The following is a 19,203-nucleotide window of genomic DNA, read 5'->3' as shown; positions in this document are numbered from 1 at the left end:
AAGCTCTTCATCTGTTTCGGTTTTTATACATCGTTAGCTCTCAAATAATTGCTTATAGCGTAACTGATAAACTTAAGTTAAATTCAGAAAATCACGTCAGACTCACGAAAGTTATAACTTTTTTTGTTGCCACCATGTTTTACAAAAACAAAATGATTATTCATAGAAATGTTTAGCAGGTATACATTAAATGATATCAAATAAAAGTGGCAAATTAATAGTTCCAAAGCACTACATTAAGCATTAACAATAAAAAAGGATGTCTTTGCCATAAGATAAAAGTAATATGCATTGTATTTGATGCTGTAGCACACAAGTTATTAAGTATTTTTTTTTAGTATTTGTTAATTAATTCATTGTTTCACACAAATTTTTACACATAAATAAATGTACAGTATGCATAAGGCTTACAATTTAAACATTTTCCTAATTAGCCTTTATTTAGATAATAACTAAAAAGGTAATTATGGAAATTTCTCAACTAAACACAAGTTTATTTACATGTCCTTTAATTAGATGCAAGTTACTCAAACGGCCTTGACTTTTTTGGCGTACTCTTCAATCCGGAAATGTACCGAGTGTAGGTGCCTCAATCCATTTGTCAGTCAAATACAACAGAAACTCTTCCTTTTCATTCGTGGGAAAAGATTTTCGTTTCTTATTTGTAATCTTTAATCGGAAAAAGACCTCCTACTTTTCAGCATATATACAAAACTAACGCCTACTTAGTAACTATTAGCAGAATTTGGCACACAAACAGACCATAGTATCCTATACGGAAGAATTTTAGTATTCATGAATGTAACAAAAATAAAAAAAAATGAATGTAGCAATTCTTTCGTGGCGATTATGATTGACAGCACAAATCATATAGTTGTATTTAGATCCCTCTGTTTATTGACCTATTTCAAGTCTAAGGCACTAAAAATGTAGAAAACGTTAATCGGTTTGGAAGGAATATAGAGATATCGCCAGGATAAAACATGAATTGATATTAGTTGTTATCAAATGGTTCATTTCCAAGTATTTTGGCGTTTGTTTTTGTTGCAGTTCAGTGTTTTGTCGTTCCATGGTTTTCCTCTGAACGTTGATGAGTTTCCCTCGGTTTAAGTTTGTAGTCCGGATTTTGTGCTGTCCACTCAATTTGTGGCTTTTTAACAGCAGTATACCACTGTTGCCTTTATCTAATAGTAACTGATTAGATTGTAACCTACCAGCAAAGATTTTGGAGAGCCGATAATCATCTTAGTTGTATTTCGGGTCCTTAATGCTCTTCAATTTGACTTTATTTGGCATTTCAATTTGTTATATTTGAGCATCAACGATGAGTCTTTTTTAAGACTTACATCTTCTTTTTTATATTAAGTCCGGAATGGCGTACAAAACAATAAGCCTTGTGTCTCTAGCGAGTGGTTTTTCTGATACCTTAGAAATACTCAGCAGTATCCTATTATACGCCATAAATTTATAAAAATACTAGATGATTGAGGCCTTACTTAATAAGTTATAGTACAGTTACCGGAGGAAGCACTATCTTGAATCTAATAGTTACAAATCACCCGACTGGCTTCCGTAAAGCAGTCAGCAAACCAAAAAATGCACGATCATATATACTAAAACAGATATAACACCACTCGTTTTATGTGTTTCAGCTTTTGATTTTGACATTTGATTAGGAACTTTCCGTTTTGAACTTTCCTCCGGGTTCAGTATTTTTGTGATTTAACTTTTCCAGTTAATCAGCTATCAGCGAGGGTATACATGAAACAATAAAACTATGAAGATAATTTGCTGTTTTAATGTAAGCAACTTATACTATGTATGAAAGGGTTAGTCATATGGTATCAGTTTTAAATCTCCCACAAGTCTAATTATTTGCTACAACAGACGTGTGTTTCGTCTTTATAAGGCGTATGAGTGCTCAAATCAAAACATTTTAAATGAAAAATAAAAACGAACCATTTGATTAAATCAGATACTTTAAATTCATTCATATTTAATTGTTTAGACATAATTTCCAGTGTAAATCGAACAAACGTGTGTAGAATTTTGAAATATATTGGTTATGTCATCACGTTAATTTTGTATCAGATTACTCAGATAATATCCCTTTTATTTCTGGTCATATATTTGATATGGGTTTTTCTAATTTTTCATGTGCACGATAATCTATAGTTGCCTACTTCCTTGTACTTTCGTCTACTGTCGATAAGTGTATCATTAGCCATATTACCACATCTCCCTATAATTATTTGTAATTGTATATCAATTGTAAGTAATGTTTATACTATGACACTTATATGGCAGGTTTAATATAGATCTGAAAATCTGTACAAGATATGAGGCAAGCGACTTTTCAACAGATTGAACCCATGATATGACAATAAAACACTATAGCATAACCCGTAACATTCTACAAATCTAATAGGCCATTCCACAAGAATATTTGTTTGCACTACAAGAATCTGTATTTTTGGTATAAATTTACAGCTATTGATATCAAATTGGTATAATTAAGGCATAATAAGGAATAACATACGTGGCAATTTTATCTTTTTCGCAAAACAAATGTTAACCTCTTAGTTCAAAAACACTGGATGTTTTTTTTTTCACTCTGAATTTATGAATTGATCAGTATTGCAAAATAGATACAAAATGATCTGTTTTAACTAATTTGCCTTTATTGTATTATTTTGTGATCAACTCAGGCAATGCAGTAGTTAACCAATGTTAAAAAAACAATAAATAAATCACCAGTATATACCGGTGTTCAAAAGTCATAAATCGATTGAAAACAAAACATGGTTCAAAACCAAAATCGTGGGAAACTATAAGAGGAAAACAAAGGTACAATAGGAACACCGAGGTGCAACAAAAACAAACTTCAACATGCATAGACACGAACTATTTGGTAACAACTTCCATGTTCCTGATTGGTACAGGACGTTTTAACGAGAAAAATGGTGGATTGAACCTGGTTTAATGGCATACCAAACCTCCAGCTTTATTACATTGTTAAAAAATATCGCTAAAACACTAAGTGACAGAAATACAGCACAAACATCAACGACAAACACCACATGATGTCAGCTCTGGATTGTATAACAGTATTAACAAAAATACCCAGCTCCAAGACAAGGGAGATAACCATATAAACTGACAAACGTTAGACAATGTCAAACGAATGGAATACATGTGACTTAGTACATACATCTTCCGAAGAACATCGTGGTTACTATTGTTTATATAAGAAGATTATGTATTGCACAAACATGAAGAATAACTAATCTGTTAACTAATAGTTAAAAAGAGTGCCGAAAGATACCAATGGCAATGATCGTCATTTATGAAAAAATAATTTTGACACAAAATAATATTGATTTATGGTGAAAATGCAATTGTATTTGATGTGGAAGTGCGTTGTTTAGTTACTAGTTTGTGGTTTCACTACTTCTAACGTTTAAATTTTATTGATTTCCGTAACGTCTTTTGTCGGTAACACTAAAATATTAAAATATGAATGAATGTGTTTTTCTTCATCGCATATAGTGTAATTATTGAACGTTTTTCATCATTTGATCATAAGTTATAAATATGAATTATGATAATTTGAAAACTTAAATGACCACATGTTTATTTACATGTACATTTATTAGACACCAATGACTAACACGACCTTGTATATGTGATGTCTTCTTTAATTAGGAAAATCCCTCATTAATCATTTCTCAATAAATTACACTCAACTCATCCTTTCTCTTCGTAGAAAAGGATTGCTAAACTTCTCTGTAATAACAGCGGTCCTAAATCAGATCTACTACATTGTAACTATTAGCAGTATTTCTCATTTTTCAGTTTACATTCAGGAAAGGTCAATCTCTAGCCGAAGAATGTATGAAACAATTTCAAATTTCTCGACAAGTTTGTATTAGATCACTTGAATGTTTTTCGATAATCTTGACAATGAGGGTCTCTGATGCCATTTATGTAAGCAAATTCGTGACAAGTTTCTGAAACATGTTAAATATTATATGCTTTGCAAATGCAACATTTGACATTTTTTAATCAAATTAATATTGTCTTAAAACTGCAACTTTCCTTAAAGTCACAAGAAACGTGTTTCTTGTAAATTCAATGTAAAGGAAATTATTGAACCAATGCAGGCACATCTATGAGTTTGACTGTCCCTCTGGTATCTTTCGCCCCTCTTCTACTACACTAATTACTCTTTTCCTTTATAACAAATCTAGACTATAACTTATCAACGACACATACTGTTTCATTCAGTGATTGTTGTTCTCAATCTCATCAACTTTCGAGTGTGTTGTCGAAGTTTAGCGGGTTGTGGAGCACGTGAATAATAAGTGAATTGATAGAGCTGTGATAACTCTTTTGTATGTAATCCATCATTTCAATTTGCTAATTAAACTTTTAAAATAAAATTTGTACATTATATGTTGTATTGAATAAAGGCAAAAGAAGTAAACCGCTTTTCAGAAGTCATATTAAATCTGTTCTTTAATAATTATTACTATATTACATTCCAGTGCATGTTCGTTTATATTGTTTTATCGAGGTTTTTCATGCACTTGCGATGTGCGGTTGCCAAAATTTAAATAGAGACATTAAATGTGTGGCTAGTTTTAACGAGATGTCTCGAAGTTAAGGTTACTGTTTACGGGGAAATATCGTATCGATTTAAAGTACTGGAAGAAAATATTCCAATTGCAATACAATTCTGAAGATTTTTAGTTTACTAGTAAGTTCACATGCACTTGTTTTATAGTAAAAAGTCATTCAAGAATATGAATAAAGGCAACAATAGTATACCGCTGTTCAAAAGTCATAAATCGATTGAGAGAAAACAAATCTGGAACCGAGATAAACACATCAACTATAAGAGGAAAATGAAACACCTTCATTTTTTTCTAAATCCTACTAAGTAGCATATGACTTTAAATAATGCAATATATTATCATGTCTCTGCGTCAAGGTCAGATGATATCTGCCAGTTGGACATGTACACCTTACAATCATTCTATACATACAATATACTTGCTTATAGTATCTGAGATATGGACTTGACCACCAAAACTTAACCTTGTTCACTGATCCATGAAATGAGGTCGAGGTCAAGTGAAAATTGTCTGACCAGCATGAGGACTTTGCAAGGTAGGTACATACCAAATATAGATATCATGTTACTCATAATAAGAGAGAAATTAACATTTAAAAAAAAATCTTATTTTTTTTTCAAGTAGTCACTGAACCATGAAAATGAGGTCAATGAAAATGGACATGTGACAGATGGAAACTTAGTAACATAAGTCATCTATATACAAAGTATGAAGCATTCAGGTCTTCCATCTTCTAAAATATAAAGCTTTTAAGAAGTTAGTTAATGCTGCCCATGCCAGATCCCTATCCATATGTTGAGCTTTCTGGGACTCACAAGATCAACAAAAATACAGCTTTTTAAGTTATGTGCATCATAAGTGAATTCATGATAAAGTGAAATATGTTTTAGTTGTAGTGTTTTTAGATCATGGTAGTAAATATTAGCAATATATATCAAATAGATTGGTACATGGGTATTAATCTTAATTAAACAGGTTATGCATTTTTGTAATTGTTATTGGGACACTAAATTGTGTACATGTTTATAGGTTTAGCCCTGTTCTAAAAGCTGCTGAGGGAAGAACATACAGAAATTTGGTATCACAGAATTTCAAAAAAGAACTCTAATTCCTACCTCCTCCCCTGCTTCCACCTGAAAATTAGAATTTCCATTCATTTATGAGTTATAGATGTTAAAAATTAGTTATTTTAACAAACATTGAATCTGCTACCTGAAGTTGAGATTTGACACTGTTATTGTTATTAACCATATGTTGATATCTGTTTTTAATGATGAAAAAATTAAAAAAAAAAAAGAAAGATATCTGTTTTTAATTGTATTATTTTAATACCAAATTTATAAGTAAAGGGAGAACACTCTAATTAATTAGGTTTTCAAAATTTTTGATTTAACAATTGCTGACATTTGTCTTTGTGACCTACAGAATTAGACTATTTACTGTGTTTGTAATAACATGACCGATACAACAGGTGCCATATGTAGATGCAGGGTGTGCTAACTATCCAGAGCACTTGGAATCACTCCAAGCTTTGTGTGGGGTTTGTGTTGCTTGGTCTATAGTTTTCTATGTTGTGTCTTGTGTACTATTATTTACAAGTCTGTTTGTCTTTTTTTTTAGCCATGGTGTCATCTGTTTATTTTCAATCTATGAGTTTGAATGTCCCTCTGGTATCTTTCGCCCCTCTCTTACACTTCTTACAAATGATACTTTTATGGATTGAGATTGTACTAAAAGTATTGTATATCATAAATAGTACTTGGTAGCTATATTTGTAGTATATGCTGAATTTTAAGGAATGATTTTTTTATATGAAATTTCAAAATTAACTCACATAAATCTGGGGCCTGCAACATCACAACTTCTTTTATTTGCCTCCATAAAGGAAATATTTATTATCTTGATGGTCAGATTTATAAAGGATTGAGAAATTTAAATGAATGTGAAAATTGCAATAAACATCTAAGATTTTGAAGACATTAAAATATTTCAATATACATAATTTTATTAGAATAAAAATCATATATTGCACACCAGTTCACTGAAATTTCCCCTTTGTTCAGTCTTCTCTCCACAGAATGTTGTTTTCTGTGAAGCTACATACATGATTCAATCATTAATTGCTTTTGGTACTTTAATGCAAAGAACTTTCGTACAAAGGTCAAGTGGTATTTTCTTAAATACTGAACTGTGCTTGTATCTTCAGAGCTTCACTTTTGGTATAAAGGTCAAGTTGTATTTTCTTGATAACTGAATTGTGCTTGTATCTTCAGAGCTTCACTTTTTTGTTGTTTGGTACAATAATCCTGTAAATTTCAAGCAGTATAATTTACAATTTACAGATAATTCATTTTCTATAGAATAAAAAGAAAATATAATACTACATTGTGCTGAAATATAGATTTTTTTAACAATTTTCAATAATATAATTTGTGTATTTCCTGTTCTTTATTCCATTCATTTGCATTCAGTATGGATCTTGTTAACAAAAGTAGTTTTTTTTTAAGTGTTTACTAAGGTCCTTTTTCTATATGCCTTTTTGTTTTTCTTTATTATCAAAAGCTGAATTGAAATGTTAACCAACCTGTAAAAATACCTCAGCTAGATTGCCAATTCTTTTGTTGGAAGCTTGACTAAATCTCAGCATACATTCCACTACGGGTACACTGCATATTTCTATAAATAGACATTTCGAAAAAGGAATAAATCATCCAGCCATCAACATGGTTAAAAGAATGGTACATGATGAGTTATCTAAAGTTTTGACTATAATTGATACTGTAAATATTTTAACATTGTATCATGTTTAAACAGAATACTTGTCCTCATGTGTCTCATAAACAGATCTTTTGAGTCTGAAATAAAAATTATCTTGTCTTATCTTGTCTCATCTTATTTGGTTTCTTGTGGAATGATGTCTCATTGCCAATCACTCTTCATCACCTTAATTTATAAAAAGATTGAGTTCATGAAAGATGATAAAATCAATTTGAGTTGACGAAATGGTTAACTAACTTCTTTCAACATTAGGAATTATTACAATGTCATTTACTTTTCAGTTCAAAATGCAAATTTTTAAAACAACCTTTATAACTAAATGCATGTGCCCTATTGCCCCAGGTGTTTGTTAGTAGAATTAAATACATACATTTATGATATATTAGTCTACAGAAGTTGTTTTTTTTTAATTTTTTTAAAACTATGGGTAGTCAGTTACATCAATATTTTAATGATCAAAAGTACAGTATCCTGATTACCTGTTTTAGAATTAGGTGTAGTTAGATACATCAGTGTTGTAATAGCTGACAATACAGTTTCTTCATTCGAACTATAAAAAAGAAGGTAAATAATTTGAACTGCTAAATTGAAAAGTAAAGTATACAATTTGGGAGTGATAAGGTAATGTCAAAGTGAGCAAATACTAACAATTAAAAGTTTCATTTAAGGTGATACCTAACACTACAGGGAGATAACTCTGTAAAATCAGCAGAATGTTTTAATGACGTAGTGTTCATAAGGGAATTTTAAGCTTCTCAATGATCAAAATAAGTATTTGTCAAACTGCTATATAACCAGTGTAATTTTTCTGATAAAACGGTTGGTTCAAATTTTTATATTTTTGTCAAAGGGTCAAAGTAAATACTTTGTCAAAATTTAAAAAAAATTAAACGAGCCAAATTAATTTTAGTTAAAGTGTTAGGTACCACCTTAAAATGGACTTTTGTAGGGGGAAAATGCATCATCATTTATAGAAGATCAAGTAAAGAATAACTATTTATCTCAGATAAGACTCAGAAAAGGAACTTTATAATTTGGTTGAATAAAGAAGAAAATCAATTTTGAGAGTCACTAAGTTGATTAAGACTGCTAGAGTTCCAAATTCTGATCAATTAGTCGAATAAATCTATGATGTTAAAGTATAAATTACTTTATCAAACAAAAAATTGCAAAGCATATGATTTTTGTTATTTATTTGTCTTCCTCTCCCTTTAGAAGAAAATAAACTCATATTCGTAGGATAAATACAATTTGTTTTCAGATTTTTCATTTATTGACTTTAAATATATTAAATTAATTACCTTGATAAGCATTTAATCACCAATTGAACACCATTATTCTTCAGGATATATTCCTTGTTCTCTTTATCTACAATATAGAGCAATAGAGAACTTTTAAAAGTTTGCTTCACCCATATAATTCAAAAACTTAATAAGACAATGAACAAGATTTCTATGTTATAGCCAATGTCCAATGCTGCTGTGTAAATGAGGAAAAAATTGTGTGTACAGTATAGAATTGTGGAACAGGACCATTGTTTACATTGTAAAATATATGTATATTTTTTGTTTTGTTTGCTCCTGCTATTCTAAAGCAGACAGGGGCTGATCTAGCCATTTAAAAAGGGGATTTAAACCATATGTCTCCCTTCAAAATCATTGATCATAAAAAAGGGGGGTCAGAGCATAGACAAGGTGTCACTTTTAAAATACTATAAAAATCAAATGGTCAAAGTCACATAACTGCTGCATAAATTTTCACATCTTTTTTTAAAATGACCACATAGTATGATTAGGAGAATATGAACACAAAAAATCCTATCAAAAATGAAGTTTTCTGTCAAAGGCTCTCTGTAAATTGATTTGCTTCACACCAGCTGATGGATAGATGGAGACCATAATCATATCGCCAATGGGGCAACCTGGCAGTGAGGGACAAAAAGACATTGAAAAAGGAATTATCTTAATACCTTAATACATTCATGTTAAAAATTGATTAGAGAAATAAAGATGAAGATGAATTTAGTGTTTTTTGGTCAGATGTTATCGGTGATATGCATGTGCCTGAATTGCATGTGATATTAACTAAAGCAATTTCCTATCCCTTTACTAAATATCATCATCTAACAGAGATCACTACAAATATCAAATCAAGGGTAGAGCTTCTTTCAATTGTTAAAAACATATTTGTAAATTTCATATATTTTGCAATACTGTTTTTAAAAATATATATGTTTGTTATTTAATTTTAAGAAAAAATATAAAAAAATCAATAAAAGTCATCCAAAATAATACTTATTTCACAAATTTGTTATTTAAAAACTGAATGTTTCTGCTGAGTTAATCAAGATTGGTGCTCAAATCCAAGGGTACCCTAATATTCAAGGTTGGAGGAAGGCAAACACTGAAATAGAATGAGGTGATCCCTGCTTCATAATTACCTAAACAGCAATTACATATACCTCCCACCGCAAATTCTACCAGTTGGTCATCTGTTTCCTCAATAGCATCTACAACATAAAAAATAATACATTAACACCTGCACTTAATCTTCATACAACTAAAGTCACAAAAAGTCAACACATTCCTATAGATAATGTTTTGCCTCATCTCTGTGATTCTCATATAAAAAAGAATATATATATATTGAATTCATTTCATTTATTTTCTGGTGCTTACAAACATGTTTAACTCTGTCACATTATTCATGTGTATCTCCAAAGTCAGAAATTTGTAGTTCAGTGCGTTTATGTCTGTTATATTTGATTTTTCTTTAATTATTTTGTTATAAATTAGGCGGTTAGTTTTTTCATTGCTCTTTCACATTTTTCATGTTGGGGCTTTAAAAAACACCAATAGAGTTTAAATGTGTGTATTGCTATGCATTTCTTTATTCTACATTGGCTAGAGGTACAAGGGGAGGGTTGAGATCTCACAAAACATGTTTATTCCTGCTGCATTGTTGCCATATTTCACATATTTGGTGTACTTTCAAAATTTCACTATATTTCACATATAATTTTTTGTTGTACATATAAAATTACATGATATATATTTGGTGTCCATACAAAATTCTACCGTATTTTAAATATTTTTATTTGGTGTACATACAAAATGTCACTATATATATTTATTTGGTGTACTTACAAAATGTCACCATATTTTCCATATTTGGTGTACATTTTTGTACATATAAAACTTCATCATATTCATGAGGTGGATGACAATCAATTTAAATCCAAGGGATGCATGGAAACCAGTGTTGCATTTGTACTAAAACTTACCTAGAAAGAGATCAAGGACATTCAAAGTTCTGAAGTAATCATAGTTTACTGGGTCATATGCAAAGTTGGCCAGGTTTGCTAACACTTGCTGCTTTGATTCTGTAAATAAAAAATCATTCTAAAGGACTATAACTCAAAGTAAAAATAATTTAGGGATCATGCAAATTATTAAAGTTTGCTATGTTGTGAGACTATGAGTCATATAGAGCTTTTCTATTTTTGTAATGACACATGCTTTAACTATTGAAGTCTGTATATTGATCTCTAGATACCTTTTTGGTATATTGAGTTGATGATTTACTGATGTATACTTTAACTTTACATCTCATTTTATTATCAGGATTTCCAAAGGAAAATATTGGTTATTAATTTGGTGATTTATGGTTGTTACGCCATTATTTTATGTTTACGAAAAAAAAATTAATCGCTCGTCTTAACTTTTCAAGCTTCGCCTCAAAAATTTGTAAATTAAATATTTTTTTATTAAAATTTTCAAATCGCTCGCTCGCCCCAAATTTTGGAGTCCAAAAATCCGCAGAACAAGAAATAAAATTGGTGTGGCCTAAATATCTGTTTTGATTGTATTGTAATTTGTATGTGAGGGCCTCAGGGAAGATTAGTTTATTGTAACTAACTGAGTTTACCCTCTTTAAATAAAGAATTTATTATTGTGTAGGCATGCACATGATGTAGTCACTTAAATTTCCTTTAATTTGGTATATAGTTATCTCAATAGCCAAGTTATCACATCTTCTATCTACAATTGTTTGTGATGAACAAAAGCCTACTAGAGATAAATTATAAATCTTCAAAATGTATAGGTTAGATTGAACTAATATAAGTGAATCCTACCAAGGCTATTTGTGTCTTGATATTCTGTGACAAGCGACTGTAAATAACTAAGTCTTCCAATACCATAAGGTCCTGTTCTTTTGTCTAACTGCTCCTTGGTACTAAACATCTGTAAAAATATACAAGTCTTTGGTTATGTTCATGATCATTTAGTGTCACAGTGAAAATAAGTTACACTTAAATATTTTAGACAAGAGGATGAATAAAACTTATACATGTATAAAATATTTCTTTAAATAGGGTACCTCGGCAGGGTATATGCATTGTATATGTACAAAATGAACAATAGCTTGTTGTTCCGTGTGAGCCAAGGCTCCGTGTTGAAGGACGTACATTGACCTATAATGGTTTACTCTTTTTAAATTGTTATTTGGATGGAGAGTTGTCTCATTGGCACTCACACCACATCTTCCTATATCAATGCACACAAATTTTAAAATGAAATCACTGGATAAGCCATCCCCCTATTTTAGATACTTCATTTTATTAAATACATTTCTTTTATAATCTATCTTAATTCCATGTATATACATGTATTTGTATGTGTTATATGACTGTAATGGTGTAAAAAATATTGTACATGTAGTGTGTTTTGACCAATATTTGTAAAAAGAAATTATTTTGTTACATCATCATATATGTAACACAGTTGATGTGAAACTACATTTTGTAATCTTACTTCTTTTACTTTGACCTTCTGATGAATTATAAAACAAGAGGCTCTAAAGAGCTGTGTCGCTCACCTTGGTCTATGTGCATAATAAACAAAGGACACAGATGGATTCATGACAAAATTGTGTTTTGGTGATGGTGATGTGTTTGTAGATCTTACTTTACTGAACATTCTTGCTGCTTACAATTATCTGTATCTATAAGGTCAACTGAGCAATTTGGTCATGCAAACTTATTTTTAGGTCTTACTTTGCTGTACATTATTGCTGTTAACCATTTATCTCTTTCTATAATAATATTCAAGATAATAACCAAAAGCTGCAAATTTTTTTTTAAATTACCAATTCAGAACAACAACCTAACAATGGGTTGCCTGAATGGTCAGAAAATTTTAGGGCAGATAGATCTTCTAATGAGCAATTTTATCCTGTCAGATTTGCTCTAAATGCTTTGGTTTCACAGATATAAGTCAAAAACTGCATTTGACCCATATTTTCTATTTTTAGCCATGTTAATCATCTTAGTTCACAGGCGACATCAACAGACACAATTTTAAAACTAGATACCTTAATGATGATTGGGGACAACATGTTAACATGGCTAAGCTGCATTTTTTTTACGTACTTAAATTCTCAAGGTAACAGTCCTCAGGAAGATATGTATCTCAGTACTTCTTGCTCTTACTTCTTACTGAAGCATGCATAGCAGAGAAGCAGCAACTTTAGTATCATTTTAAAGTCTATGGTTTGACATTATTAAGCTGGGGTTCAAACACACACACATCATTCTGAACTCAAGGAGAACAGACTACCACAAGAAAACAGATGCGGTACCTTCTTGAATTGAAGCAGGAGCCGAGTCCCTTAAACTGACAAATCATGTGACATTATGTCTGAACATACTGAAAAATAATAACCTATGGGAGCTGATGATAAGTACAAATAATTCTGATGTCTTGGAAGGCTAATATTGGGAGGAAGTCCCCTATATCAGTAGAAAAATCAACAAAAAAAAAAAATCCAGAAATTTTCATTATACTATATAACATGACTAATGAACTCAAAACCGTTAAAAAAAATGTTGTCGCTTATTTTAATTCCCACATTTGCGCAGAACACAGAAATCTATTTCCTTCTTCCGGTCTTGTTGTCGTTAGACTTTGAGTAGTCTAGTAAAATATAGGAACTCAAGGAACACAATACCAATATTTCATTTTTAATAATTCTTTGTCTTTGATATGCATTAAGGTTACCTGATGAATTGCGCTTCTTTGTTTACATTGAACATGACGTCATAACTTAAATAACGTCACATATTTATGATAGTGATTGTTTTTCAATCCTAATTTACAAATCAAATGATTCAGATGCTTAATCATGTGTAAAAATCGGTGTCAGGAATCAGTTGTTATGAAATTGTAATACACAGAAAAGAATGCAGCATACGGAGGTACATTGATTTTAAAGTTGGCACCATAGGCCTACAGAAGACTTGGTCTTCTTCTACCAAAAAATAAAATAGACTTTCAAGACTTCATAATTTTTTGGACTAGAAGTAGTGACAAATTATGACGTCTTGCAAGACTATTTTAAGAAAGGCGTCCCAGAAAAAAAAAATAAAATAGCACTGCAAGACCTCATAATTATTTGGACTAGACTAGAAGCTGATCTGACAGATCTAATTAGCAGATAGCACATGCCTGATAGTGATAGTGATAGTGACTGATACTCAGTGATAGCAGGAACATATATATTATATATATATATATGTTAGATTAAGGATTTGTATAGTAAGACATGGTATCAGGTCCGTTCTCGCCCAATATACTTTCGCACCCTACACGTTCGCACCTCGCACGTTCGCACCCAAGGTCCGTTCGCACTCTACACGTTCGCGCCCAATTTTAATTCAAATTCCAGTTGAATAATTGGAAAATCATGATTGTTGTTTTTAATTGCTTTCGTGTAAATACTGAATTTATTTATAGCTTGGTATGAGTAAAAGATTGAAGATTTTAAACTTGTAAAACACAAAAGATAATTTATTAATTGTTTTTAACAGCTTGGTACCGTTGATCTGAAACTATGAAACAATAAAATATAGCAATACACTAACCAAAACATGATTAAGAGTTATTCAACAAAAAATAAAACGACAGAATCCCAATTTATTTAGAAAGGAATATTATTTTTTTTAACAATACACTATCCAAAACATGATTAACATTTATTCAACACAAAAAAAAACGCTGTCTCACTTTATTTTGAGGACAATTATACTTATAAGAATACTACTTGACAAAACTTGATTAAAAGTTATTAAACACAAAACCAATTAAAATTGGGAGCGAACATGTAGGGTGCGAACGGACTTTGGGTGCGAACATGTAGGGTGCGACAGTGAAAGGGGGCGAACATGAGTGGGTGCGAACGTGAAAAGGCGCGAACGGACCCGGATTCGTAAGACATACTGTTCCCAGGTGATACTGATAGTAAACAAATAATGAAAATAAGGAGATGTGGTATCCACCATTTCAATAACCGAATTGAATAAAGCTTTTGTAAAAATTTCAACCGACAGTTTGTTTAAAAAATTTGTTGAAATTTGCCTTTCTCAGAGATTGAAAAAGTCTAGATCTTACTTTTACTTTCTATTTTAAAACCGGAAATAAACATTGGAAATCTGAGTTTAGATAAAGTCCCGAGACTTCCGAAAGTTTAACAAGTCACGTGACATATTGTTGACAAACTGAAAGGACCCAACAAGACTTGATAGGAATAATATCGAGCTGATAATGAAACGTTGGATGTGTATCTTATGAACAGATATATTAGAATTTGTCTACAACTTAAGTAGCACCATCTGCAAGTAAACACTTCAGTCGACGGAGGAAACAGTCAAACAGCTTCAGCCTTCACACAAAAATTGCAATGGCGGAGAAAAGTCCAGCCACTGCTGGTCAGGTGAAGATTGGCCACTACATTCTTGGTGAAACACTAGGAACTGGGACATTTGGAAAGGTCAAAAGTATGTCTTTTGTTTATTACAGACATTGCCATAAAAAAAGGTCAACCAATGTTATAAATATGGCATACAGAAGGTGAAGGTCATTGACATTGTACACACTGAATTCCTATTAAAAATAACTGCAACCTTGTCTAAATGATAGACAACCTACAAGGTAAACTTAGTTCGTTTCACATCTTTCAAAAAGTGGATTTTTGTGAACACTATTTGTGCATGTTGGGGCATCCTCACTTCCTCCCTATGTTGAGCAGCAGTTGAAACAATATGCTTTATTGCACAAATCATTCTGCAAATTAAATTCTTCTAATTGATAATCATCACTGCTGTCATTAAGGTTTTGTGATGAAGTACTTACGAAACAACACAACAAATATTTTTAGGCAGTTGATCCTGCACAAAGACGCTTTATGAATTTTAACTGTTTACTGTTACATGTACATGTACATGCTGAAAAAAGGGTGGGTAGGTTTTTTACACTGAGTCTATGGGAGCAACATTATGACTTTAACAGTGCTTAAACTAAAATGGTGAGGGGATAAAAATTAGGGAAAGTAGGGGTCTAGTTAACACACATACTTTTTTATTTGGCCCTATATGTTAATGATGTCATATAAAGGTGTGTAATAATTGACAAACATTTCCAGTGAAGGACATACATTATAATTTGAAAGTGGTCTATTACATGTGGTACATCTTGAAGGGCTACATGTATTTTTGATTTTTTGCTATGACTCCTAAGGGAGCTAGTACCATTTGATTTTTAGGGGAAAAAAAGGGAGGGTCAGGGCTATGATGACATTAAAAAAGGTAACAGGAGTTTTGAGAAAAAAAAGGCAGTATGACAATTAATGTTAAAAAAGTCAGGATAAACTAACACGATGTCATGAATGTTATATAAAGAAAAGGCAGGACCAAATACTGAAATAGCCCTTTACTCCATAATGACATCTTTTGATGCCTGTGTAGTACTTCAGTTGAAATGCTTTTACTACAAAATATCTGCATCAGACTTAATAAAATTTGTATTCAATATGAACAGGATATAAATTTATAAGAATATCTGACTTAAATTTATTTGATGATATATTTGTTTTACTCAATGCATTAATACTCTGACTTTAAAGCATATTTTCAGCATTTTATTGAAAAATCCTATGCGAATCAAGTATGCAAAAAAAAAATCCATTGAGGAAAGGGTTAAAGGATAAAATGTAAAGACAGGACAGAGATTATAACAAAAAATAAATAAATAAATGCAGGACAAGAATTTTTCATCCTAGCTCATGAAGAAAATTGTATAGCTTGCCAAACCTCTTACTTGTATGACAGTAAATATACAATTATGATGATATTGACAACAATGTTTTTTACACAATCCTGAATGTACATGTAACAAAATGAGTTGATCTTAGTTGCTACACATTGTAATTTATACCTCATACCACACATATGCTTTGTTTTCTTTTCAGTTGCAACACATTATATCACCAGTCATAAGGTGGCTGTAAAGATTTTAAACAGAAACAAAATAAAAAGTTTAGATGTTGTGTCTAAGATCAAAAGAGAAATTCAAAACCTCAAGCTGTTTAGACATCCACACATTATTAAACTGTAAGTCTCCAACATTGTATGATATATACATGTATTCTCAAATTAACTTTTAATTTTAGAATATATTCATTGTACATGTATATTGCACCGGTAATCTAAGAAATTGAATGTCAAAAATATTAGAAAAGTATCACAACAATACATTAATTCATAAAATCGTAAAACGCATTAGTGAATTATCAGTGTTGATTGGTCTAGTGTTAAATATTTAAGCCAAGGATATTTGAATTCTTGGATTATTATTTTTATTGCATTGGCTTTTAATGTAAATTTAGCTTTCAAATTCTTAGAACTATTATATCTTTTTCTATGCATTTTCATTTTGTTTTGATGCAAAGTCTTTAACAATGTCAAGAAAACACCTATTGGTGTACATGGATAAAGGATTTATTGACATGTCAAAAGCCATTTTTTACTTCATTAAAATGATTATACTTCTCTATTACCAATGTAATGAATCTTATTTATCTGTATATGTTTCATAATGTTTAATTATCTCCATTTCTTATTCATGTGTATATACATGTTATGTACATGTGATAAATACTTTAGTTATCTATATTTATTGTTTCCTCTTTTATAGAAATCCATTCACTTAATAGAATCCACTCTGACTTGGATGATTCAAATCCATCTTCTCTGAAATAAGATATTATATTAATTTGATTTCGTTGCAAGATTTGAATGTTTGCACATTTTGGATCCATAAATTACAAAGATGTCTTGACTACTTACATTTATATATAATTATGAATTATGATGACAATATTATATTTTATTAACACATTTCTAACATAGTAGGTGGAGTTTATTTCACCAAATATGTACATGTAGTAGATGAATAAGATTTTTTTTAACTGGAAGCAGATTTTAGAGCATTAAAGTTGGTCAGGATTCTTAATAGTGATCCATTCTTTACCTAATTAGATATAGAAAAAAGTTGTTTGAAATAGCATAATTTTATATGATTGCTGATGTCAACATTGTTATGTTTCCTTTACTGTGTATGGTTAGTCTCTTGATTCAATTTTATCTCTTCAAACTAACTCCACTTCTCTGTTCTTTAATTTTAAAAGACTTAATGTCCATTTTATTTGCTTTGTTGATCTATATTGTTTCACTGAATTTCAGTACATTTTTTGCATTTTAAAATATGTTACAAAAAAATATATATTATTTTTAGATATGATCACTGTTCCTGTCAGCCATCTTTTTTTTAATTATTGAGAATATCTTACCATGCTTACAGTAAACTCATCTCTGTACAAAATACCTGAAAAAAATCCAAATAACAATCTATAAGTAACTTCATTGGAATGATTGTGAGTAGTGTAGATTCTCCTTTTCCTGTCTTCACCAAACTTTGGCTCTGTTTTTCAACCTTATTTGATATCAATCAAAGCTCAAGTGTCAAAGTCATCTGGTAACATTATTTAAGAAAAAAATATTTTAGAATTAAAAGGTATATCTATTTTTGGTCTGATTCATGTTTGCCTAGAATATAAAACAAATATTTTAGTCCAGTCTTTGTTGATGTAATGAATTTTTTAGCCAAGTACATGTAAAGTATTTTGAATTTTCATGATGATCATGGTTAAATTTCAAAATTTTGTGGGAAGAAACAGTGTGGGATAATCTAATTGCCATTTTGGGATGCCTTCCAAATACCTATTTATAGATATATTTCTGAAATCTCTGTTTAATTTCTATTAAGAGCAACAATCATAAAAAAACATGACTTGATAGTTGATACATGGATTTATTCGGTCAAAATATTTGGTGATATCATTCAGCTTAGTTAGCTAGTTTAAAGCAAATACAGAAAAAAATTTCAAAAGTGGGACCATTTAAAAATTAAACATTTGTATATCAGTTGTCTTATCCTGTCTACATGTATATGATAGTCCAATTAAATATTAATTTTACCTAGATGCCTTTGACATTGAGACAATCTTACTTTGATGGAATCGCTTGAATTGAATTGTTTTGTGTTGTATTTTATGAGACCATAGAGTCTTAGACTTTAATTTACAGAGAGAATAATAAGAAATTTAGTTAATGAATGTAAGTTTTATATGATTCAATTTTATTCATGTTAATTATACATGTAGATATACATGATATATATGAAATAGACACTTTTTTACACACATGTATTTGTGTACTATGTTTTTCAAGTCGACTTAAAATCCTTTTACATGCCTTTCTTCTTATGTTAAATCTTAAACTTTTATTCAGGAAAGTTTTCATTTAAAACTTGTAGATAAATTTTTTTATTCAAACACTTTCTTGTCAAATTAGAAAAATACTGATTTGACTCCAATTTTGGTTGTATTTAATTTG

The 19,203-nt window shown here is 30.5% G+C and overlaps 2 protein-coding genes across 12 annotated transcripts in view; one reads left to right on the top strand and one right to left on the bottom strand.

Annotated features, from left to right (window-relative positions):
• Positions 1–6,621: 6,621 nt before the first annotated feature.
• LOC143055339 (armadillo repeat-containing protein 7-like) lies at positions 6,622–14,913 on the bottom strand. The gene is made up of 8 exons (XM_076228469.1): positions 14,864–14,913; positions 11,551–11,659; positions 10,699–10,797; positions 9,856–9,924; positions 8,717–8,783; positions 7,895–7,965; positions 7,222–7,313; positions 6,622–6,943 (listed from the first exon to the last, which is right to left on the bottom strand). The coding sequence occupies exons 2-8, from the start codon at positions 11,657–11,659 to the stop codon at positions 6,866–6,868; spliced, it is 585 nt and encodes a 194-aa protein (XP_076084584.1). The 5' UTR covers positions 14,864–14,913; the 3' UTR covers positions 6,622–6,865.
• Positions 14,914–14,954: 41 nt separating this feature from the next.
• The window catches only part of LOC143055252 (5'-AMP-activated protein kinase catalytic subunit alpha-2-like), a 47,869-nt gene continuing 43,620 nt past the window's right edge, over positions 14,955–19,203 (top strand). For all 11 annotated transcript variants that reach the window (XM_076228455.1, XM_076228450.1, XM_076228412.1 and 8 more), the window contains exons 1-2: positions 14,955–15,249; positions 16,719–16,860. In XM_076228455.1, coding sequence (XP_076084570.1) covers positions 15,153–15,249; positions 16,719–16,860 — 239 coding nt within the window. In that variant the 5' untranslated portion in view covers positions 14,955–15,152. The remainder of the gene's footprint in view (positions 15,250–16,718; positions 16,861–19,203) is intronic.

This window comes from Mytilus galloprovincialis, chromosome 1 (assembly GCF_965363235.1).
Source record: "Mytilus galloprovincialis chromosome 1, xbMytGall1.hap1.1, whole genome shotgun sequence".
NCBI classification, from domain to species: Eukaryota; Metazoa; Mollusca; class Bivalvia; order Mytilida; family Mytilidae; genus Mytilus; species Mytilus galloprovincialis.
The sequence above is the reverse complement of the archived record's forward strand: the minus strand, read 5'-3'. Positions and strand labels throughout refer to the sequence as shown.